Source organism: Otolemur garnettii, unplaced genomic scaffold (assembly GCF_000181295.1).
Source record: "Otolemur garnettii isolate 467f Iridium unplaced genomic scaffold, OtoGar3 scaffold00024, whole genome shotgun sequence".
In the NCBI taxonomy this organism is placed as follows: Eukaryota; Metazoa; Chordata; class Mammalia; order Primates; family Galagidae; genus Otolemur; species Otolemur garnettii.
The window spans coordinates 6889285-6914862 of record NW_003852419.1 but is presented as its reverse complement, the minus strand read 5'-3'; the positions used below and the strand labels follow the sequence as shown (position 1 = coordinate 6914862).

At 39.9% G+C, this 25578-nt stretch overlaps 1 protein-coding gene and 1 pseudogene across 2 annotated transcripts in view; one reads left to right on the top strand and one right to left on the bottom strand.

Moving 5' to 3' along the window:
• GTF2A1L (general transcription factor IIA subunit 1 like) overlaps positions 1-3576 on the bottom strand; it is a 75632-nt gene extending 72056 nt beyond the window's left edge. Inside the window, exons 1-3 of one of the 2 annotated variants that reach the window (XM_012804005.1) lie at positions 3478-3576; positions 1098-1199; positions 778-898 (exon numbers count right to left, since the gene is read on the bottom strand). In XM_012804005.1, coding sequence (XP_012659459.1) covers positions 778-898; positions 1098-1199; positions 3478-3498 — 244 coding nt within the window. In that variant the 5' untranslated portion in view covers positions 3499-3576. The remainder of the gene's footprint in view (positions 1-777; positions 899-1097; positions 1200-3477) is intronic. The other variant, XM_012804006.1, reaches the window with a different exon arrangement.
• Positions 3577-14423: 10847 nt separating this feature from the next.
• Positions 14424-14900, top strand: LOC100951444 (annotated as a pseudogene).
• The last annotated feature ends 10678 nt before the right edge of the window (positions 14901-25578 follow it).

Genomic DNA, 25578 nt, shown 5'->3' with positions numbered 1-25578 from the left:
AAAAAAAAAAAAAACCTTAACTAAACCAAATCAAATTCTCTGAAACAAACAACGGGTACTCCAATATCCCTCAAACTATGTAACTTACTCCTCTAAAGTAAAGCTTGTCACCTTTATGGAATTCAATATTTAAAATAAAAACTAGTTTGTCTAACCTAGGTTTTTTTAAATCAATAAGTACATGGTGATGATTTATACTGTCCTCATATAATGGAAATGTTTACATGATGACTTCAACTTTAAGAACACCACTCTAATTAAAAACCACTAGGGTGGATTACTTGAGCTCACGGTTCAAGACCAGCCTAAGCAAAAAGCAAGATTCCTGTCTCTGCTAAAAACAGAAAAAACTGAGGGCAAAAGGATCACTTGAGCCAAGACTTGGAGGTTATGTAAGCTATGACACCACAGCACTCTACCTAGGACGACAGCTTGAGACTCTCTCTCAAAAAAAACCCCACCACCAAGGGTGGTGCCTATGGCTCAGTGGGTAGGATGCCAGACCCATATATCAAGAGTGGCAGGTTCCAACCCAGGCCCAGCCAAATTGCAGCAAAAAAAATAGCCAGGCATTGTGACAGGCCCCTGTAGTCCCAGCTACTTACAAGCCTGAAGCAAGAGAATCACCTAAGCCCAGGAGTTGGAGGTTGCTGTAAACCACAGCACTCAACCGAGGGCAATAAAGTAAGCCTCTGTCTCAAAAAAAAAAAACACCACCAAATGAGAATTTGTTCTGAAGATACAAATAGTACTACGAATTTACTAACTGTATCCAACCTGTTGATTGCAATGTTTGGTGCAAGCTGTGTGGCAGCTGAAGGGTGAACAGAGGTGAATGGACGCTGTTTCGGAAGAAGTCTTCTGTTGCCTTAGACTGCAAAACCTTGGTTTCCCAGAGCTGCATAGAAAAGAAAAAAAAAACTTTTTGAAAATATTATTAGCATATTTATTATTGTTTAAGTTTTTTTAATTAAATTGTCAGTTAACACCATGATAAATGGGTAAGTAGCATACTATAATTGAGGGATTAGAACCATACCAGTTTAAGCTGAAAAAACAACAAAAGACAGGAAGAGAAACTTGTATTGTCTACAAACCTGCTTCAAGTCTTTTAAAACTTGTTCCTCTACACCTTCTTCAGCAAATAGGTCCCGTACGCCTTCAATTACATCTTCAATTACAGATCTGTAGAGTTTAGGCTACATAAAAGGAATTGTAAAAGTTTTAATTTCTCAAATTTGATTTTGGTTTTAATTTCTCAAGTTTGAATTTAGCCTTGAAAGATATGCAACGTACACTTTCTAATCTTATAGTTTAAAGAAAAGCCACCATAAAATTTTTTACTAAGTACATCCTACTCCCAGTAGTCACAGCTTTCTACAAATTGTGGTAGCTTCAGATGCATAGTCTCAGCCTATCTACAAGGCTGACTTACAAAACTACAACATAAGAACTAATAATCCCATAAAGATGTATGGTTATTCCTCTTACTTGGCTTTTGCGTCAACATTTAGCCTCTCCACTCCTTTTTAAAAGGGAAATTGAGATAGCTGGAGTTATACCTGTTTTCAATTTACCTTTTTCTCAAAGTGGCTCAAAGAGCTTTTTTTAGAGTCCATCATATTATTTCCACAAATGTAAATAAACTCCAAGCTGTAATACTGGGGTAAGCATGTATAATAAGAGTAACCAAAGCCCATCCCACTTCCGAAATACATAAAGTCAAAAAATAAATGCTGCACCACTGTCAAGTAAAAGTATAATTGTACCAAAATAGATTTCCTACCAGAAACCAAGAAGGGCATGAACAAACCCTACTCTTCCACAGTGTGCATGCTGCAGAGACTAAATAACATTCTAAAAAGCTTCTTGACAAAAACACATCATTGAAACAAAATTAAGCAGATTTCTATCCACATTACACACTGGTTATGTCAACAAAACAATGGGCAGATAGAAAGGAAAAGAAAACACACACACACACACAGTCCTTCAAATCTAAACAAATTGTGCTTCACACCATCCGCCAGTCCAAAATGGCAATGCTAAGTGTGCTGACAATATTGATCTAGTGGAAATTCCACTAATAAGAAATCGCAAAACAGGAATTTAGTTGAGTTGCTCTTATTTCAAATTGCTTAATCAGGCCAAAATGAAAATTGTGCCATTCTAGGATAGCTTTTTCATACTACCCAGTAAATAACTCAGTCTAAATACTCCTGCTCTTGCCAAGAGAAGCTACATTTTAAACTAATCCTTCAGAAGATCCAGGGCAAGCCTATGAATAGGCCAATCAGTAACATTTAAATAATGTTACTCACAAGTATCTGCATTAAGACTAAGTGTCCCTAAATTAGTTGCTTCTTCTAAAACTGTTTACCCTGATAAAGGAATACTAAATTGATGCTTTACTGTCTCAGCTAGCATGATCACACTTAAAGCTAGAAGAAAAAACTCCTAAGGCTAAAAACGTCTTTAAGAGCCTTACAGTGTAATAGCAGCAGTTAAAAAAAAAAAAAAAATCCTTTAGAATACAATTTTTCACAGTCAAAGTAGGTATTGAACATAGTTTCTCTTCTAGAACTATAGTCAGACCTTATATTGTTTTCTCTGTTCTTTATTTAAACTATGTGTAGTTCAGAAATCCATCTTAACTCCTCTACAAACAAAACAAAAACTCCCCTTGGAATTTACAATCAGGTAAATTGGCATACCTGGTAAATTTAAATTCAAGCACAGTATACGTATTTTCCATATCTTAACACATTATCATAAAATGGATATGCATTAAAATAGCATGCCTCTAAAAATGGGCCTTTTTATGCTGCATATGGAACCCATAAAATAACACAGATCTGGACAAGCACATTGCCTTTCATGAAATGTGAAGTCTGCTGAGATGAATTGATAGTACAGATGAAACTTTCATTACTTTTCTGTAATTCGAGTTAAGACTGATGGTATGGTAACTGCATTGTAGCCTGTAAATTCTCACCGTGAGGTGCAGGAGCCCGTTAGGGGTAGGAGGGCAATATCTATGGGTTGTACACTTAAGCATTAAGATGTGAAAGGATGAGAAAATGGAAGGTAAGGGAAGACACTAAACATATGTGACGGGGTAACATGAAATACCATGTTACTGTTATCCCACCAGCGTCCATACTAAAATTAACACAAGTGAACTTGTGAATTTTCTAAACATTACAGGAAATCAGCAGTGTCAAGAGTGACCTCTACCTCTCAACACAACTTAGGCGACCTCAGCTGGAGCGAGAAGAGGGAAAAGGATGCCCAGGCCCAACTTCCGTTTGAACTACTAGCCCTTATCATTTCCTCCTACACAAAGGTGAGAAAGAGCCTCAGCTCTTATGAAAGTTTGTAAAGTCTCAGAGGGAACAAAAAGGTGTGCAGGTTCAGCTGCTGTGAAGCCGGAGTCCCAAGGCGCTCCCTCCACACAGAGCCTGGGGTCCTCCTTACCACCGGGTTGACGCAGGCCATGACAGCAGCTTCAGCGCCTGGCCCTTTGCGCCTGCGCGGCCCGCAAGGCACCGAGGGTCACGTGGGGAACGTTTTGAACTGCGAGGCGCGCGCAACCGTGGAGGATGCCAGAGGCGTGGCCTGGAGGGAGAAAAAGGTTATTGAATTGGGCGGGATTAACTGAAGAGCTGGTACCTGGGCGGGGCGGGAGTTGGCCTGTGTGAGCAAGGAGGCCTGCCGAGACAGGGGGTTAGGCCCGGTCTAACCAGCCTTGGGCCATTCACATGACCCTTGAACGGACTGTATTTCCTCAATCTGTGAAATAAAGAGTGAGAAGACAAGGGAGGGTTAATGCAGTGGTAGATCCCAGTCCCGCTTAAGCTTTGAATGGGGTGATTAGACGGAAAAAAAAAAGGGGGGGGGGAAGCTAGCATATCTGACCTCTCCATTTACCAATTTTCATTCCTCCTCCTGCTCCCTACCGGTACTTGCAGCTGAACTCCGTTCTTTGTTATCTGAAACTATGACAAGAGCCAGACTCTTCTAAGACTGGTTCTTTAAATGTGGTACAGCCGCGTCAGTATCATCTGTGAACTTGCTAAATATGCAAATACTGGGTCCCACCCCATATGTACTGCATCAGAAACTGGTAGCGCGGACCCAGCATTCTGTAACTTTAACATGTTCTCCAGGTGATTTTGATGGGCGCTAAAATGAAACCCATGCTCGTAAGGCAAGGATTCTCAATTTGGGGTGCTCATTAAAATCACCTGGGAGCTTCAAAAAAGTTTGGCGCCTGAATCCCCCTCCTCAGAATGATTCTAAAGTACAGCCAAGGTGAAAAAAAACACGCTAAAATAAAATCAGCACTTCAATACCAGCCAGGCTTCTTTTCCTTAGGCAAAAACAATCTCTTGACTTGCAATAACTCTTACCTTTCTGAGTCTGAGGATAAATGTAAGCAGAGATAACCTGGAGATTAGAACAGGAAAGAAGTCATCTACTGATGATGTTAAACCCTGCCTTTTTTTTGAGACAGTTTCACCAGTCGCCCTCGGTAGAGTCCCTTGGCATCACAGCTCACAGCAACCTCAAACTCTTGGGCTTAAGTGATTCTCTTACCTAAGCCTCCCAAGAAGCTGGGAGTACAGGCACTCACCACAATGCCCAGCTATTTTTTTTGTTGTAGTTGTCATTGTTGTTTGGCAGGCCGGGGCTGAGTTTGAACCTGCCAACTCTGGTGTATGTGGCTAGCGCTCTAGCCATTGAGCTACAGATGCCAAGCCTATTTATTTATTTATTTATTTATTATTGTTGGAGATTCATTGAGGGTACAAAGAACCTTGTTACATTGATTTCTTTGTTAGGTAATGTCCCTCTTATAATTGTGTCCAAAAGGTATGTCACATACCATCACCCCACCTCACTCTCTCTGCTCTTCCCTTCCTCCACCCCCTCCCTGCTTTCATCTCTCTGTTTTCCCCTTACCCCACCCTTCACCCTGTACTATATCATCTAACCCCAGCAAGAATGGCCCACATCACAGAATCTCAAAACTGCAGATGCTGGCATGGATGTGGAGAGAAGGGAACACTTTTACACTGCTGGTGGGACTGCAAACTAATACAACCTTTTTGGAAGGAAGTATGGAGAACCCTCAAAGAACTCAAGCTAGACCTCCCATTTGATCCTTCAATCCCATTACTGGGCATCTACCCAGAAGGAAAGAAATCCTTATGCCATGAGGACCCTGGCACTAGACTATTTATCACAGCTCAATTTATAATTGCCAAAATATAGAAACAGCCTAAATGCCCCCCAACCCAGGAATGGATTAATAAGCTGTGGTATATGTATACCATGGAATACTATTCAGCCATTAAAAGGACTGAGACTTTATATCCTTTGTATTAACCTGGATGGAAGTGAAACAAATGATTCTTAGTAAAGCATCACAATAATGTAGAAGAAAGAATCCTGTGTAAACCCTGCCTTTTAAAGCAGCCTTTCTAGTCTGCGGATAGGTCTTGACTTAACTAGATGGTTATTTGATGATTAAAAGTCCTATCACAAATGTTTATAGCAGCTCAATTCACAATCACAAAGATGTGGAAACAACCCAAGTGCCCCTCATACCATGGATGGATTAAGAAATTGTGCTATATGTATACCATGGAATACTCTTCAACCATAAAAAAGATGGAGACTTTATATCTTTTGTATTTACCCAAATGGAGTTAAAGAATATTCTCTTTACTAAAGCATCTCAAGAATGGAAAAGAAAGCACCCTATGTACTCAATACTAATTTGAAACTAGTATATGAACAACTATAGGCCCACAAAAGAGAAAAACACAATTAAATTATACTGGGAAGGAGAGGGCCTGGTTGAGCTCCCACCTAACAGGGAGGGGGTATATGGCATGTAGGGGTATATGGTACAGTTGAGTCCTGGGTGAAGGACTCAACTAAAATTCAGATGCTAGGCTCAGCACCAGTAGCTCAGTGGTTAGGGCACCAGCCACATACACCAGGGCTGGCCGGTTTGGACCTGCCCAGGCCTGCTAAACAACAATGACCAATACAACAAAAAAAATAGCCAGGCATTATGGCAGGTACCTATTGTCTCAGCTACTTTGGAGGCTGAGGCAAGAGACTCACTTAAGCCCAAGAGTTTGAGGTTGCTGTGAGTCATGGCACTCTACCCAGGGTGACACAGTGAGACTTCATCTCAAAAAAATAAAAAAGTAAAATAAAATAAAATTTATGCAAACAATGTAACCTAATTGTGTGTACCCTTATATTGATCCAAAGAAACTTTTTTTTTAAATCCTGTTTGTATTAAAATTGGCTGTTTATAGCTGGGCATTATGGGTGGTCACCTGTAGTCCCAGCTACTTGGGAGGCTGAGGCAAGAGAATAGCTTAAGCCCAAGAGTTTGAGGTGGCTGTGAGCTGTGATGCCGTGGCACTGTACTGAGGGTAACATAGTGAGACTCTGTCTCAAAAAAAAAAAAAAAATTGGCTGTCTATTTATTTTTGCATGTAAGTGCAATAGAGATATTTATGTCCTACCACTCTTGTATTTTATTTTCCTGGGTCAGGTACATTATAGTTTGTGAGTTTCAAGAAGCTGATTGACATGATACCCTTTAGAAAACTTTCCTAAGATGAAAAGTATTAGAAATTTCTTTTACAAAAATCCAAGAAGTTTTTATAGTAATTTTTAATGGTTATACTACCAGAAGTATTCACCCAAAAAAGGAAAACTAAAATCAATCATTGATTCCTACTGATATTATAAAATCCAATTAAATTATTCAAGCTGGGAAATAAGAAAACTGAAAGGTCTCATGTTTTCTATCTTTTTCATAGCAAGGTTTTAATATTTAACTACTAAATGCATAGGACTGATAAGCACTCAACTTTCTGTGACAACATACTGTTTTACCTAATTATATATTATACCCTTCTCGGGGCTATACGGTAGATCATTGCATCTTCTTGAAATTAAACTTGGACCTTGGTACCTATAAAAAGTGTGACTAAGAGTTGAATTCTTATTGCTCATTATACTTAGTATACTCAGGTTCTGCAACTCAGATTGTGTGGTATTGGCAGAGAAATGTCAACAACTTTCCTTTTGACCCCTGTAATCTGTTTGAATGGTCACTTATAATTTCTTCCCATTAGAAAAGGTTATGCTTTAAGACAAATTCTAGGCAAATCTAAGTTGCAATCTGCTATGGACCTAGGGAAGCAAGCTTCCAAGATGGTCCCCAGGTATCCCTGCTTCTGGGTATACACAATATGGTGTTGACCCCTCCTTACATTGTACCATGGCTTTTCTGGTTGACCAGTAAAATAAAGCAGAAGTGATGACATTTCACTTCTCAGATTAGGTTATAAATGGCTGTGGATTCTTTCTTGGGCTCTTTCTCTTTCTTTCAGATCACTCGCTTTAGGAGAAGTCAGCAGTCTGTCATGAAAACACTCAGGTAGCCTGGGGAGAGGTCCCCGAGGCAAGAAACTGAGATTCAAGCCCATAGTCAGCAAGTATCAAAAACCTGCACTCACATGAGTAAATCTGGGAATAAATCCTTCCCTAGTTGAACTATCAGATGATTGCAGCTCTCACTGACAGCCTGACCGTATCCTTGTGAGAAAACTTGAACCAGAACTACCCTCTAAGTATGTCCTAGATTCCTGATCCTCAGAGACAATGTGGGATGATAAATATTTGTAATTCTAAACGGTTAAGTTTTGGGGTAACCTATTAGACAACATGAAGTAACTAACACAGGGCCCATTTCTGACTGGACTGTGCTAAAGGAGGTTTGGTTTCCCTCACTGTCACCTTTTGAGTGCCCTATCAACCAAAAGAGCATTTGAAAAATATGTAAAAGAGTCTTTATGAACTGAAATTTGACAGCTTTGACCCAGGATTATCATGAAACAAGCAGACTGTTATAGTCATGTAATGGTCAGATTTCTCTTGTCAATTTTCCAAACTCAGAGAGGAAGTGTGTTGCATACACAAAACACTTTGGGTTCTAAAATTGAAATTTCAAGGTCCCAATGCCTCAGTGAGGCAATTTGGCAGTGACTAGTTTTTATGTTAGCAAATAAATGATAAAAAAGGAATGCTGAGCTTTGGTCCTTCTTTGAGTACTTATTACACCTGTGCCACAGCTCTTCCCCAAAAGCCCATCACAGTTTAGAGCATCAGGTTTTCATTCTTTCCTGCTTTGTTTAGAGACTATAATATATGTTTATTTAATATATCATGATAATCCATACCAGTTTTTGTAACAATTAAGCAAATCTTTTTTTTTTTTTTTTTGGAGACAGGAGCCTCAAGCTATCCCCCTGGGTAGAGTGCCATGGCATCTCAGCTCACAGCAACCTCCAACTCTTGGGCTCAAGCGAGTCTCCTGCCTCTGCCTCCTAAGTAGCTGGGACCACAGGTGCCCACCACAATGCCCAGTTATTTTTTGGTTGCAGCCGTCATTGTTGTTTGGCGGGCCTGGGCTGGATTCGAACCTGCCACCTTGGGTGTACATGGCTGGCACCTTAGCAACTTGAGCCACAGGAAATCTTAATAATCAGATTAATTTATTTGCATTCTGTGTGTTCTTATTATTTTTGCATGAAGGTTTTAGTGATGTTATTCTGAAAATAAAGAAATAATTTCGCCTTGCTAATTGTGATAAAAGGCCATATTTATGAAGTCCTTTTGTTAGATAAAAATGTAAATGAAAAGATAGTTTAGAGACAATGTATTATCTTTTAGATCTCTTATCTTGTCTAAACTTTATAGTCAAGTACAGGATATTTCAATAACTGCATAGACTCTAAATAATGTTTATTGGTAATGAAAAATACAAGTTAGGCTCAGCGCCTGTAGCTCAAGTGGCTAAGGCGCCAGCCACATATACCAGAGCTGGTGGGTTCGAATCCAGCCCAGGCCTGCCAAACAGTGACAAAGACAACCAAAAAATAGCCGGGTGTTGTGTCAGGCGCCTGTAATCCCAGCTACTTGGGAGGCGAAGGCAGCAGAATCGCTTGAGCCCAGGAGTTGGAGGTTGCTATAAACTGTGATGCCACGGCACTCTACCCAGGGCAACAGCCTGAGGCTCTGTCTAAAAAAAAAAAAAGACATACACAGCTATCATTTAATAATAAAAACCAAAAAAAAAGGGAAAAAATAGAGAAAAAAAGACAGAAAAATACAAGTTAGTCTTTGAGCATACAGCTTGAGACAGCAAATATTCATAATTAGTTTCTAAACATTTTGCAACCAATGCACTAAACCCAGCAGCACCATTGTGTTTCTCTATCTCTGTTTCATCTTTTACATCTTTCAGGAAATGAAAATCCTGATCATCTCTGCCTCCCCTTGTAACTTTGAAATAGTTACAATGTTGGCAGTTCTGATTTATTTTTCACTCTGCACTTTTGTAACATTTTCCATTTTCTCCTACGAGTCCAAAATCGACTTAGTTTGATTTAAACATCAGATTCTCTTTCACCATGATGAATCCCTCCTCCCAAACCCAATAGGATTTCAGTTAAAGTGACTGGCTATGGCCAGTTGGTGACCTTATTACATAGTGGAGCACTACTAATTGAGCATATGACGGCCTATTTCAAAATATTTTAATATTCAAGAGATGTAAACATTGTGTACATGTGAAAGGTACTGATCGTAATTAACTCACGGACAGTGTGCTGGATGACTTCAAACACAATTTTCCTCATCACTACTTTTCAACATTCTCATCAGGGCTTGATAAGGATTCAGTAACTTCTAGCTAACAAATGATTCTATTTTCATTTCTTTAATCACAATGTGTATAATCATACACGAACATGAAATTGAAATATTAGCAAGGATAATGCTCATTGTCTCCAGTTAATTCCCCAACCTAAATTTAAATTTGAAGAAGACAGAGATAAAGAACAATAATCCGAACTTAAGGCTATGACCTAGAGAGAACCAGCCGGCATTATTCTCACAGTAACTGTACTTTTCCTCTTTTCTAATTTGTCTCATTTTATAAAATGTAAGCAGCAGCATCTTGAATGGTCTATATTGTTGCCTGAGGTGCTTCAAATATCAGGAGAGGCAGAGACAATATGGAGTAAATATACTTTCTTCTATTCTTTTTGCTAAGAACAGCCAAAAATTCTAGATACTATGCAGGGTGGCCATAAAGTTCATGTGCAATTTAAAATAGTAACTATACACCCTGTATATAAAAAACGTAAGAAGACTCTGAAAGGTGGAGAGAAGATGAGAGCCCAGTTATGGACCTCACAACCCCAAGACACAGCAATGAATTCCCTGCTTTTCTTTTCAAAATCCTCCTATATCCCATACTGGGTGCAAGAGAGGCTGGCAACCTGGAAACATGAGTGATCATAACAAAAGCCTGGTTTTCTATCCAAAGAACAGAGAAAGGGCCATCAAGACAGAAAACTTTTAAACAGTAACCACTCTATTCTATATAAACGCCACAAAAAAACACTGTGGTCCATCTCCCACCCCATGTGTTTTCTTTTGGCTTGGGAAATAGGCAACATCATGTTCCCATAAATGTAAGTGCCCTGTAATTTGTACAGTCCCATGTGTTCCCGAATTGGTAGCACCTAACCTTGTCTTGGCCACATAAAAGGTTCCTAACAAAGACCCTTTGGCTTGTATCTATTTACTTGAGTTGAACTAGTGAAAAATTCCTTATTCAAATTTTTTTTTATTTAAGGTCATAATTTATTTTTATGTGAATAGGTCAGGAAATAAACCACCTGATGTTGCCTCGAATGCAGAGGGAAAAGCTTTCTGCAGCTACATGATGGTTCCAAGATATCTGCAGCAAGAGACAGATGCTTTCATTTCACAATAAGAAATAACACTTTATCAGATGTTGGACATTCCATAGTAGGTGCTGAAAAGCTAAGAGTGCTTCCTCTCCATTTTCATCACCTTTCAAAAACAAGATTAAATCAAATTTTAAAGCAAACATCTTTTCAACCTCTTAAAGTTATATGTGTGAGTTTATTTTTAAAAAGTATATTTCTAACCATACACATGATAAACTTTAAATTTCTTGAGGACTGAGGCTGTGTATTATTAACCCATATATGCCCCTTGAATTTTAACAATAGTACCCCAACCATGAAAAGCATTCATTAAAAATTTCATGTGCAATTTAAAATAGTAACTATACACCCTGTATATAAAAAACATAAGAAGAATCTGAAAGGTGGAGAGAATTTAGTTAAACTGTTATAAAATGGAATTTCTAGCCTATTTATGTGGGGGGGGGGATTAGGGACTAAAATGCAACTATACTTGGGGAAAGTAGTGCATTGGTGTAAATTTGTCCTATCATTCGTGAGAGCCTTTCCTGCACCTGCTGTTTCTCAATTGCCTTCAGCTTAAAATAATCAGTATGGAAAAGCAGCATATTTGGGGGTGACATGTCTTGAACTTCTTCAGTTCCTTTGAGTTTAGCTACAAATATGAACATTGGGATAGTAGCTGCTGAGATGGAGATCTTTTAATATCCCCCTCCCCCTTAAGACCCAAATCCAGATACATTGTATGAATGACTCTTTTTCCATTATCATTATTATTATTATTATTATCTTCTTGATGTTTACTCCTATAAAACATTTTTTTCTCGGCTTGGCACCCGTAGCTCAGCAGCTAGGGCACCAGCCACGTACACCGGAGCTGGCAAGTTCAAACTTGGCCCAGGCCTGCCATACAATAACAACTATAACAACAACAAAATAGTTGGGCATTGTGGTGAGCGTCTGTATTCCCAGCTACTTGGGAGGCTGAGGCAAGAGAATTGCTTAAGCCCCAGAGTTTGAGGTTGCTGTGAGCTGTGACGCCGTGGCACTCTACCAAGGGCAACATAGTGAGACTCTGTCTCAAAAAAAAAACAAAAAACAAAAAACATTATTTTCTCTTCTTTACTGTCAGTTCACATAGAAAATGATTCCTTGTCATCTTTCAGCCCATGTCATCTGAATCATGTGCCATCTCTAGCATGGGTCCTTGGGATGGACCAGCCCATATTTCTTTAGAATGTGCATTAGCTATATGTGGCATGTTGCAGGCATTACATATTTTAGAATAAATTTAGCCATTACTTCAATCACTCCTTGTTTTGTTTTAAAATTTTTCTTGAACAATTAAAAAAATTGCAATAGTAAATCCTTCCCTATCAATAATTACCTTAAATATAATTAGATTAAACTTTCCAATCAAGTCACCTAGAGTACTGAATAGATTAAAAAACTAAGACCCGGGTGCCACCTGTGGCTCAAAGGAGTAAGGCTCTGGCCCCATATGCCAGAGGTGGTAGGTTCAAATCCAGCCCTGGCTAAAAACTGGGGAAAAAAAAAAACTAAAACCCAACTATATGCAGTCTATAAGAAATTCACTATAGATTTAAGGACACACATAGACTAAAAGCAAAGGCACAGAGAAAGATATTCCTTGCCAATGGAGCAGGGGTGGCTATCCCTATATCCAACAAAACAGATTTTAAGTTAAAAAAAATAAAAGAAAAGAAACTTTTTCCTGGTTATCCACTGGGTTCATATCATTTCATGTTGAGATGGCAATCCCACTTCAAATTTTGTTATCATATTCAGCATAATTATAAACAAGTTGCTGGTTTCACAAGCTTGAGAATGCCCACACCTTCCTGCAGGAGTAAAGAAAACTCAACTATTTAGTCATAGTTTTTATAGCTACCTGTCTGAACTTTGGCTCCTTATTCTCCTTTTATAATAATATTCTATGTAAATAATTGTTTAGTAACTAATAAGTGAATTTTAATATAATTAAAGTACCTGCAAAAGGTAGTTTAACCAACCAACTGCTAAATTTACTTTTAATGTCGTGCTTGGTTTTCTTGATTCATTGTTTTAGCTTTAAAACTGTTTTGTTGTCTGTGAAGCAACCTGAGCAGAGAGGAGGGGAGAGTGTGGCCAGGCTACCACAGACCTTAGGGAAAAGAAAAACCTCAAAACTCCTGAGTATGCCTAAAATAAGGAGGTGATCAAAGTGTGATTTCACGTCTCACATGGTTTATTGCCACACAAAGGGAATTTTTTCCTCACCATGATTTAAGAGAATGAGAATAACCAGAACGAATCTCATACAGATTACACTGGAGAGATGAACTACAGTAATCCTATAGTGAGTGAGTTCCAAAATTATCAAAGTCTAGTTGCTCAGTGAAGATGAAAGCAGGCTTCTGTGGCAAGTAAAGGCGTAGGAGAGGAGGAGAGGTTCTGGGGAGAGATGGTGTAACCAACTTGGAAGAGATCCCTGGCAAAGTCTCTGGATGCCAAATAGCAGCGTAGGTGTTGGCCTGCAAGGCTTCACCAGAGGGTGGCCCTGCCACCTGCCACAGCTCGAGCTCTCAATCTTTGGAGAAGCACCCCAGAAGAGTGCAGACCTTCCAAGCACGAGCTCTCAAAGCATCTGTCAAACTCTTAGGTTTATAGGAGGTAAGTCATTATCACTGAACAATGGGAATACAATCTAAGACACGTGTCATTAGGTGATTTTGTCCTTGGATGACAACATAGTGTACTCACACCATCCTAGACTATATGGTGTAGCCTATTGCTCCTAGGCTACACACCTGTTTTCAGTAACAACGTGTTATTGTACTGCATGCCGTAGGCAGCAGTAGCATAATGGCACGTATTTGGGTGAGTATTTAAACATACTGAAACAAAGAAGAGACACAATAAAATATGGTATTACAAGGTTATGGGACTGCCGTCTTATACACAGTATGGCATGGATGTGCATTGTGTTATGCAGCTTGTTGTGCTGTGATTTTGGACTCCAGTAGTTGAGGTCAATAACTCAAATATGGGGTTTAATAAGACATGATATAAAATTTTGAGGGGAAGGAGAGTAAATTCCAAGTTCTTATCTCTGTAAAACATATATTATTCATCTGGTAAACTATATAAATGTTTGGAATCATTTCAAAGCTATGTAACCAAAACAATTCACAATTAAAAGAATAGCCAGGTGGAATAGCTCACACATGTAATCATAGCACTCTGGGAGGCTGAGGCGGGTGATCACTTGAGCTCAGTTCCCTGCTGAAAATAGAAAAACTAGGTGGGCATTGTGCCAGGACCAAGGTGGGCATTGTGCCAGGACCTTGCCTACTTAAGAGGCTGAGGCAAGACGATTGCTCAAGCCCAAGAGTTTGAAGTTGCTGCGAGCTATGATGTCCCAGCACTCTATTCAGGGCAACAGAGAACAAACAAAAATAAATAAATAATTAAACTTCAATTTAAAAATATTGCACAAATATGTAAATATCTCATGTATAATGTAACCACATAAAACTTACTAAACAAAAATATTACATCTTGACGGAGTTGCCAGGAGGGAATATGCCCAAGTTTTATTGTGATTCCTGTGATACATATCTCACCCATGACTCTCCATCTGTGAGAAAGACACCCTGCAGCGGGAGGAAGCACAAAGAGCATGTGAGGGACGACTATCAGAAAGGGCTGGAAGAGCAGGCCCAGAGCCTGACTGACAAAACAGCAGCTGCATTTCAACAAGGAAGACTACCTCCTACTCCATTCTATTTCCTCCGCCTGCAGGGTGATGATGCCACCTCCCCCTGGTCTTCCGGGTCCTCCTTGTCCTGGTATGATGCCAGCACCCATATGGGGGGCCCTCCCATGATGCTGATAATGGGTCCTCCTCCTCCTGGGATAATGCCAGTAGGACCTGCTCCTGGAATGAGGCCACCCATGGGAGGTGACATGCCAATGATGCCTGCGCCCCCAATGATGAGACTTCCTGCTCATCCCATGATGATGCCCACTTATCCTGGAATGACTCAACTGGACAGATAAGGATAGAGGGAGGTCTCTTTCTGTCACTTTCATCGTACTAGTTCTGCTTCACCAGGAGATTCACATGGTGCTGTGACTCTGGGTGTTTTTTTTCATAGCATGATAAGGAACACTTGCTCCCCCTTCCTATCAAAGAGAGAACAGTTTTGAAGAGAAGAAGAGAAACCAAAAGGGCAGTTTTCATTTGTATTGAGAAATGTGAAAATAAAACTGCCAACTCTTTTAGTTTAAGAAAAAAAATTACATCTTGCAATTCACATTCCATTCTACTCTATCAAATTTAAAGGTATCAATAAAAACTCCCATGGTCACTTAGAATGACAGAATTAAAGTAACCTAAGTTCTAGTTCTTCTTCTTTGCAATCACTATTTATTTTAAATCTATAGTTTAAATCCAAGACTATGTAGTGCCAAAAGGGATGGACCCAAAATTGTACCTGAAAAAAGTTTGAACAATTCTGGACCATATTGAAATCCTAAATCGGATGATGTGTGCCTCTGTCCACATGTGTCAGGGGTCCAACTACATAGCTGGGAGCTCTCCAAATTAACTTCCTTGTAAGATACAATGTTTGTTAAACGCTAAGACATTAAAATACGCTGATTTGAATCTTTAGTATGCATTATTAAAACTCACTCGTCATTGCGCTCGATGTTTAGAACATACATCAGTAAAAAGTAGCGGGGAAGAGAGATGTGGACATTGCCTGGAATTGCCAGCGCATGGTGATAATCAAAAGCAGACTGGCCTCTAGGTGTTTCACTATGGTGTTTAGCTTCTCCACAGTTAGTTCATCCCATCACAAGTTGTGCCAGTGCCAGTTCTGACTGCCTTCCACCCCATCCTTGGTACACCATTAGATGGTGCATATTTCTGAAAATTGGCAATGATCCAGTGATGAAAGAAAAATTAATGATATAAAGGAGAGATGAGTGCTACCGCTGTATTTGTGAGTGCAAGGGAGGAGATGATGCCCCAGGTAGGAACAGAGATTCGAGCACAAACAGTTCACCCACCATGACGGAAGTCAAGGCAGAGTGCAGATGAATGCAGGTCTGTTACCCAAGGTTATTAGTTCTTAGTTTCTTTCCCACAAACTAAAAACTGACTTTCCACCATCCCACAGACAGTAGGTCCTATTTCTCTAAGGACTCTTTATGACTGACTTTATTTCTTGAAAACCTCTACCACAGTCCTTCTCAGGGAAGGGTCAGACTATGAGATCTGAGGGCTGTTAAAAAAAAAAAAATTAAAAACATTAAAAAAAAAGAAAACCCCTATCACATCTTTCAATGTGTGTTCTTTCCCAGCAGTAATGCTTGAATATCGACTAGATTCACCCAAACAAGGATATTCTTGCAGTTTGGAACTGAGATTATCAATTCCCTCTAACAGGAAATAAAATAGTTAAGGTAGCTCTGACTCAGGCAATCCATTTGCAAACACTCTAGAATTCAGTCTCTGTTTCTGCTTTTGCCTCTGAGAGATGCCACGGATCCGAGAGTGGCGGGTGGGGGTGGGAGATGGCACCGCGCCGCAGTGCTTGTCCTTTTCTGTAAAGCTTTATTTTGATATTTTCACACTGCTCAGAGAGAATTCCACCCAAAGGTCCTCAAGTGCCATGAAAAGGACAAGGAAAGAGCATCTTTGAACAGTGGCATTGTTAAATGCCAAGAGCTGCCTCTCCAGTGGATAATTTTGAGATATTCTGAAACACTTTTCAAAGGCTTTGCTAAGTAGTCATTGTGGAAAAGGACAAATCCTATATTAAACTCGCACTGGGATCAGAGATGGCCTTGGGCGAAATTGTGAACTAGATGAGGTTTGTAGCCCCCTTTTATTGCTTTTTCCTCTATGAGTGGATGCTCCAGACCCTTCTCCCTGTATCTCCTTGAGGCTTCCGGGGTCTTCTCCCCTCTCCCTTTGGCCTTATGTGATTGAGTGCCAGGAAACACATCAGTAACTTAGAGCAACGGATGTTGCTTCTGCTGCAGGCTTTTCAAAACTGCTTATTCTTCCATTCCCCACAGGCCTGTAACTGCTTTTCTGCCTCCAGTGTGGCCATCCCCCAGTCCGCTCTCTGTGCCGTAGTCAGTGGGGGACATGTTATCTGGCATTTGCACGCTAGCCAGCCTCGGCTTTTGGCACAAGCTGCCTTGTTCTCTACCCTCTGGCCAAATTACTGCCCTAATTTTCTCAAACCCACCACATTCTCAAGCCCCAAGCTTGGGCTGCTACAGTGCCTTCTGCATGGGACTCTCTTCCTTACCCCCTTCCTTCCCCCCTTCTTCATTCCAAAGATCTCGGTTTAGGGGTCCAGGGGTCCTCTAGGAAGCATTCCCTTGCCCCCCCATTCAGGTCAGTGATCCTCATAAGTATTTTTTTAATACTAATCTCATTGTAATGAAATTACTTGCATATATTTCTTTTTCTTCCCCCACCCCGTCCTGTTTGGGATTTTGGTAGGGGTGGCTCTGCCCACAGTAATGTCTGATTTTCTGGGACCAGGCTGTCTACAAGGGCAGTGGTAGGTAGCAATGCCAGTGGTATGGGGCTAGTCACTGGCTGGAGGGTATGACCAGGTTATGTGTTGAATAAAAAACACTGCATGAATGAATGATAGGATGAATTTAGATGAATGCACCACTTTCCCCAAGTACAGCTGGATCTTAGTCCCTAATTCCCCACCTCCGTACATAAATAGGCTAGAATTTCCATTTTATAACGGTTTAACAATAAATTCATATCACTAACTTTTAATGAATGCTTTTCATATTTGAGGTACTATTATTAAAACTCAAGGGACATATACAGGTTAATAATACACAGACTCAATCCTCAAGAAATGTAAAGTTTATCATGCTTTAGTTAGAAATATACTTTTTAAAAATAAACACACACATATATTTTTAAGCGGTTGAAAAGATTAAAATGTTTGCTTTACAATTTGATTTAATCTTGTTTTTGAAAGCTGGTGAAAGTGGAGAGGAGGCCCTCTCAGCTTTTCAGCACCTACCATGTGCCCAGGACCATGTTTCATCATTTAATGTCCAGTATCTATTTCTTACTGTGAAATGAAAGAGATAAAGTACCAAGATTTGGGTCTTAAGGGGCATGGGGGGAGATGTTAGAAGATCTCCATCCAGCAGCTACTATCCCAGCGGATGTTTGCAGCTAAAATCAAAAGAGTTGAGGTTCAAGACATGTCACCCCAAAATATGCTACTTCACCATATTGATTATTTTAAGCTGAAAGCACTTGAGAAATAGCAGGTGCAGGAAAGGCTCTCTGACCTGCTCCTTTCTACCGAAAAGCAGATCATAAAATTTTTCTTAAATAGGTGCTTTCCCTGTACTAGAAAGAAAAGAACATTCTTATCACCAGAGACTGGGAGTTGATGCCAAAATGGACCTGTGCATCAAACCTACTAAAATACCCCTTATCTTTTATTAGTTTCCTCCATGTATTTCTTAGTCACTCGCCCACAATTTAATACCTGTAGTCCAAGCTTGCGTTGTCACAAGCTCAACAATTTATTCTTCTTTATGTGAAAGTTATGTAAGCTTTGCTTCCTAGCTTCCTAGGGTCTTCATTTTTCCTTTTGAAGACTCTCATGTACCTATAAAAGTATTAATTAAAATGTGTATGATTTCCTCCTGTTAATCTATCTTATGTCAGTCTAACTGTTAGGCTAACCACAGAATCTAAGAGAGTAGAAATTTTACCTCCCCCACAGAGCCCTCTACTCCCTGGATCCACACCCCCTTGAGTTAGCTTCCAGAACCATCAAGACTCTTTCTGTTGAGGACACCAAGTCCTGTAGCTAAAGCCAGTGGCTAACTCTTGACAGCGTTTGGGGCAGTTGAGTCCATCCTTGGTCTTGTGACCTCTGGGATACCATTCTCTTACTTCTTCTTGAGCTACTTGTCCTCAGTGTCCTATACTGCACTGTCCTCATTTTCCTGACCTCTCTGCTTCAGAGGGCCACAGACTCAGTTGTCACACCACTTCAGCTCTTTAGATTCACTCCCAGGTGATCCCATCCAGCCCCCCAGCTCTAGGCACTGAGAGCTCTCAGACTCTCATCTCCAGTTCAGCTCTCTTTCCTGTCTTGTTCATCCAATTGCTACTTGCACTCTCCACTTGGACGTCTAGTAGGCAACTCAGTGTTAACACGTCCACACCTGAATTCCTGATCTTTCTCCCCAGACCTGTTCTTACCACAGTCTTCCCCTCCTTCATTAAAAATAATAATAATAATAAAAACAACCCTCCAAGCCAGACATGGTGGTTCACACCTGTACACCCAGCAGTTTGGCAGGTGGCAGGAGGAGGATCACTTGAGCCCAGGAGTCCAAGACCCTGGGCAACATACCAAGACCGGACTCTACAAAAAATATAAGAATTAACCATGCCTAATGGTGTGTGCCTGGAGTCCTAGGTACTAAGGAGGCTGAGGCAGGAGCCCTGGAGTTTGAGACTGCAGTGACCTATGATTGCAGCACTGGACTCCAGCCTGAGTGACAGAGTAGGACACTATTTCACCTAAAACAATCAAAAAACTCCTTTCATTAGTTGCTCTGACTGGGAGTCTGGGAATCATTTTTGGTTCCCCTTTTCTCCTCACATCCTACATCCAACCCATCAGTACATGCTGTTGGCTTTGTATTTTAAATATGTCCTGAGCATGACCATTTTTCCTCTCTCATCGCCACTGTTACTCATCACCTTCACCTGGTGCTATTGTGTGCACCCAAAATTCCTATGCTGAAACCCAACCCCAAAAGTGATGGTATTAGAAGACAGGGGCCTTTGAGAGGTGATTAGGTTAAGAGAGTGGCATCATTGTAAATGCGATTAAAAGAGGCTTGAGGGAGCCCTTTTGCCCCTTGGCCATGTGAGAACGCTGCAACAAGTTGCTGTCTATGAGAGACAGGACCTCACCAGACACTGAATCTGTTGGCACCTGGATCTTGGACTTCCCAGCCTTCAAAACTGTGAGAAATAAATTTCTGTTGTTTGCAAATGACCCAGTCCGAGGTATAGCAGCAGGAACAAAGTAAGACACCTGCATAGTGCAAGGAGTCCTAACTATTCTCTCCTCTGCCATTGCCCCCTTTTCACATCCATAGAATCATCTTTGCATATAATCAAGTTCATGTCACTCCTCTGCACGAAGCCTTTGAGCCCATCTCAGAATAAAATCCAAAGTGCTTTCCCCAGCCTCCCCAGACCTGCCCACAACCTCTCTGATCACTCCCTGCTGGTATCCCTCACCACCTTGCTCATTCTGATTTAGCCACCCAGCTGCCACCTGCCCCCCATTCACTTCCTCTGATCCTCCGCTAGCACCCCTGGACCCCAGCGCCTGTGCTTTAGCAGTGCCCTCTGCTGGGCGCACTCTTCCCTGAGAGATCTACAAGGATCTCTCCCTCATTTCTTTCAGGTTTCTGCTAGTATGTCATCTCATCACAGAGGACACCCCTGACCAACCTGTCTAAAATAGCATGCTTGCACCACTCCTTGTCACTTTGATTTTATTTCTGTATAGTAATGATCACAAGTTGGTATCTGTTCACTGCTTGACTTCTACCACTGTTACATACCTTGTGTAACAGCAGGAATTAATTGATGTTGTGATTGCTGGTTCCCAGTGCCTAGAAAAATGCAAACATATAGTAAGCACTTTATAAACATTAGAATGGTCAGAAGGTGATTAATTGGAACTATGCTCACATTTTGAAATGACCAAAAGTGGCAAACTGTGACAGCCAATTTCTTTTTCTGTTTTTGAGACAAAGTCTCCACTCTGACACCCTGGCTAGAGTGCCTTGGCATCATCATAGCTCACAACAACCTCAAACTCTTGAGCTAACACAATCTTCTTGCCTCAGCCTCCTGAGTAGCTGGGGCTACAGGTGCCCACCATAATACCTGGCTAGTTTTTCTGTTTTTAGCAGAGATGGGGTCTCACTCTTGCTCAGGCTGGTTTCAAGTCCCTGAGCTCAAGCAATCCACCCACCTTGGCCTCCAGTGTGGCTGAAGACAGCCTTCCTAAGGATGCCTTCTACATTCTGAGGTATAAAGGCCTCCCCAAGAGATTGGCTGTTGGCCCTGCATGATGGCTCATACCTCAGAATGTAGACGGCATCTTTAGGAAGGCTGTCTTCAGCCACACTCATAGACTTACTCATGATGTAAGATTCTTGGAAATAAAGTGTGCTAGCAGGCTTTACAAAAGAAGGATAATATCCTAAGAGAAATGTAGATCCCATCCTGAAAAGGACAATGATCATTATTGCTTTCTAAGGACTGAAACAGTGTGAATGCTTGTCCCTGAGTCAAAGTGGCCTAGAATATTCTGTATTTGCTTGTCTTACCTAAGAATCTGAAGATACAGTTCTGGGAAGGAGCCTTTTAGAGACCACATTGATCTTGATACATGCCAAAACAAGAAGAGTTAATCACAATATTTCATAAATACTTTAAAGTAGAACTTAAAGTTTAGTAACTCTCTTTAGAAGAAGTTTGTTTGAAGCCTTGGTGAAATAAATGCACCATTTTTCTGTCTCTTTCATAGAAATGCTTATAGAGAGGCATAGTATTTAAATCTTTGGGATGTATAAAATTGTATAAAACAGCATTTTTAGACAAAGCATTAAGAATACTTTAAAGTGTCGGATTACTGCATTAATTTTAATTATACTCCACTGGACTCACAATGCTTTGAAATGCTTTATTAAATGCCCCTCATGATCTTACATTAATCATAATATAAGCACCATCAAATTCATAAACTAATGTTTCTAACTCTAGGTAGCATCAGCTTGCCTATGAGCGCCCTCTTCTGTTTCAAGAGTATACTGCATTTTATATTTCTCAAAACCCACAATTCTGGGTAGGGCAAAAGGACTTCTTGAGAAAATGTCAACACACACAACCATATTATTTAAACAAGCCACTCTTCCCAGTGAAGGCTGTGCCAGTGCAGATACATGAAAGGGAACCACCAAACCTCAAAGTCTAATGGTGAGTTGCCTTTCTTCCCCAGGAAGTCTCATGGAAATAACCTCAATCTTTTAAAACATGAGGTGATTAATCTAAACAGTTTTCCTTTTCCTTATAGATAAAATATGATTTTAAAGACACAACATTACTTCAGTTTTTATCTATGGTGATTTTTACCTTGACTGTTTTCTTCCTAACCAGCAATTCTATCATGCCTTAAAAATTAATTACAAATTCATATTTCAATGCCAGTTTTAAGCAGGAGCTTACTAATACACTATACAAGACAAATTCTCGTTTCATATAACCCAGAGAAATATTCAGGTAATTAGGTTGGATCCCATGAAACTGCTATCAAGAATGGTAAACACTGCCAGTTGCGTGTGGTTCAACTGAATGCACATAGCCATATGGTTCAGACCCTAGCTAAGGGAACCAAATGTCCTTGGAATGGATTAGTTACAGAGAATGGGGAGGGTCTAGGAGAGACAACATCAAAACCTACCTTGTGTTTAAAGCAGTGTTCTTCAACCTTTTTTATCTCACAGCACACTTGAACCTATAAACTTCTACAGCATGTTTAAATTATGTTGATCAAAAGAAAAGTGAAAAAAGGAATATACTTACTATGCTTTAAACTTTTTTTTTTTAACAGCTTTTGGCCAGGGCATGGCTTGAACCCACCACCCCTGGTATATGGGGCTGGCGCCCCACTCCTTGAGCCACAGGAGCCTCCCTGCTTTAAACTTCTTTTGAGAAGAATTTAATTCATAATCTTTAAAAATTTTTACGGCACACCTAAGATCTTCTCCCAGCACACCAATGTGCCACATCACACTGGATGAAAATCACTGGTCTAAGGCAAAGGGTAGTCTAGCTAGAGTTGAAACAACATAGGAAAGAATTGGCTGATGGGATTTTGAGGAATGTTGTGACAAATATTGTCAGCTTATGTCATTAATCCTTTTGTTGTTCCTGAAGAACCAGAACCATCCCTTGTTAATGCCAGCAGTGGCTAAAACAGTGCTTAATGATCTGGCTTCTATGAAGTGCTGATGCAGTTTGGAAATACTTACTTTAACAGCTAAATAAAAAAATTAATTTCAATATGAGGCCATTTTCCTATTAAAAAAAAATAGAGTGGAGAGATTGTTAGGCTGTTTTTTTGTCAACACTGATTTACCTTCATACCTATCACGGCCCTTCCTTGCCCCTCTCCCCTGCCCACACACCCACCTGAAATATATTCTGTATGGTTATATAAAAGCAGGTTTCTAAACTTTAAAAACTTTGCTTTTAAATGCACATTAATTCTAAAGTACTATTACACAAGTTGCCAAAGTTTTAAAATTGCAAAGTTTGTCCTGTGATTGGGGAAAGTAGAGTCCTACTTAGCTCATTTGTCCAGGTTGTCAATACCTTTTCTCATTGTCTAGGAGTTGTTTTACAACTCCGTAAGTTATAGAAAATTGATAATAATATGCATGATCCTTGTCCAGAAAAATACCAATGAACTGTGTTAGGGTAGGAGGAATTATTGGCTATTGTCCTGTGGATAGAACGATTTTGCATCTGTTTGCAAATCCATTTCAGAATTCCTTACTTCCTATGTCTATCTCTGCTCTTTGAATTCTTTTTGGAACTCGTTGTAACATCTTACCAGTTCCCTCATTAGCTAATGAGTTAAATCTTGTGTACGTACTCCTTTCATACTTTTATAAGTCATGATTATACCCTATTTTAAAAATCATCCTTTATGACATCATCAACCATAGTTTGACAGTATATGCCAGGATATGCCAACATGTGTCTGATGAAGAGTCATTTGTTTAGGGTTATTGAAATTGATTTCATACCTTAAAAAATAGTGCCCCAGGCCTTGCAAAAGAAGATATAAATCCATAGCACAGCAAGTATCCTTTGAAATACATCTTTAATTTTAGAAAAATCAATATGTATTCTACAAAATATTTTGTTACATGATTATGAAGGCTCAATCTGTTTCATATTTGTATTGATGGAGCATAAAAATCATATTTTGAGCAAAACATTATAATATCGTTAAGGAAGACCTTCTAACTGAATTTATAGTAAATGAGGCTGTATCATAAGCACAGATCCAGAATGAAGGGAACTAAAATCCTAGAACAATCCAATGTATACAACACATCAAAAATTCCAGCCTTTATTTATGTGCTTTATTCTTGTTTCATACCTTTATTATGGATAATTTGTTGTAATTCTCATCGGAAAAGGAAATGTCCTTAACCTCAGATCTGCACAATTGATCATGTAACGATCAACCCAGGAATTCATTTATAGAGTTCATATGATCCTGTAACTGGAAAGGTGACCACACCAAAACAATTACAGCAGAAGAACGAGTCACAACCTGATCACCTCGTTGGAAGTACGCTATCTTGACTGCAAAATGGTCAACCTTATAAAAGCACGATCTACCTGAAAATGCTAGAAACAGAGTATTCCGCCTTTACTCCCTTTCTTCCCTTCCCTCCCTCAAAAGTAGGAGTTTTTTAAGATCACAATCTCTGGCAAAGGAGATTCTACTTCTCAATTTGTAAGTCTAAATGGATCCTACCTGATTTTTCACTTAGAGCTCTGTAGCCATATTTGACCTCCTGCCATTTCTGAGGTCAGAGGAATTGTAGTTAAAAGCCTCTTCTCTATATACAGAATGTTAATTTAACACTAAGTAATGAATATTTAAGGATCCTAATAGATGTGCGAATGAACAATTATGCAGTAGCACCCTGCTGTTATTGCTATCAACCTTGGCATTGCTGCAGAAAACTCCATTTGCGCTTTCAGTCTTTTGTTATTACATTTCCACATTGAATCTTGAGATGCTCCTGAAGGCTGGGTGACTTATGGGTACATGACCCCGGGGAGGTGGGGGGGACCCACAGATACTAGTCAACCCACGGAACCTGAGGGGCAATTAACTGAACATTTTGCTGAATTTATTTTGAGGTGTAAATATTCATTAAGTTCGTCTGAATCAGACTGTGAGTTCTTTATGGGCAGGATGCCACAGAACACACTCAGAAGGGAATGGCAGTAATTTAGGCAGCTAACTTCACTGGGATTGTGGTGCAGCCTCGCATCGGACGCCTCCGTCTGTGTCTGAGCAGATTGAAGTCGCTCCAGAGTGTGCCCACACCAGATGATAAGGAAAGATGGTGAAATTTTTAAAAAATGACACACACACACACACACATTTGCCCTCCTATACATCAACAGTGAATCTGGAGCATATGACATTATGAGCAATGCATCAAGTGAGGTTAAAAAGAGCAATACCGCTTCCTTTTAGCCATCAACTTTTGCATTCCTCCCCTTAACAATAAAATAATGAAAAGCAATAAAATCTGCTGGCTGATACAGACCATCATAAATGTTTGTTTTAATCCATTTTTATAGTTTAAAATGCATGTAACACAACGTTTTTTAAAAGTAAGAAATAAATTCTGTAGGCCAACAAATCAATGTTGTTTGGAGGAACATTCTATCAGTTTTGACTCAAAACAAATCTGGCAAATAGAGAAAAATATCTCCTAATCGGATTTAAGATTCAACATAAATGGATGGTGTATTAATACCACCTTAATACCACAGAATACAAACATATTTTGAGAATGATAATACAGT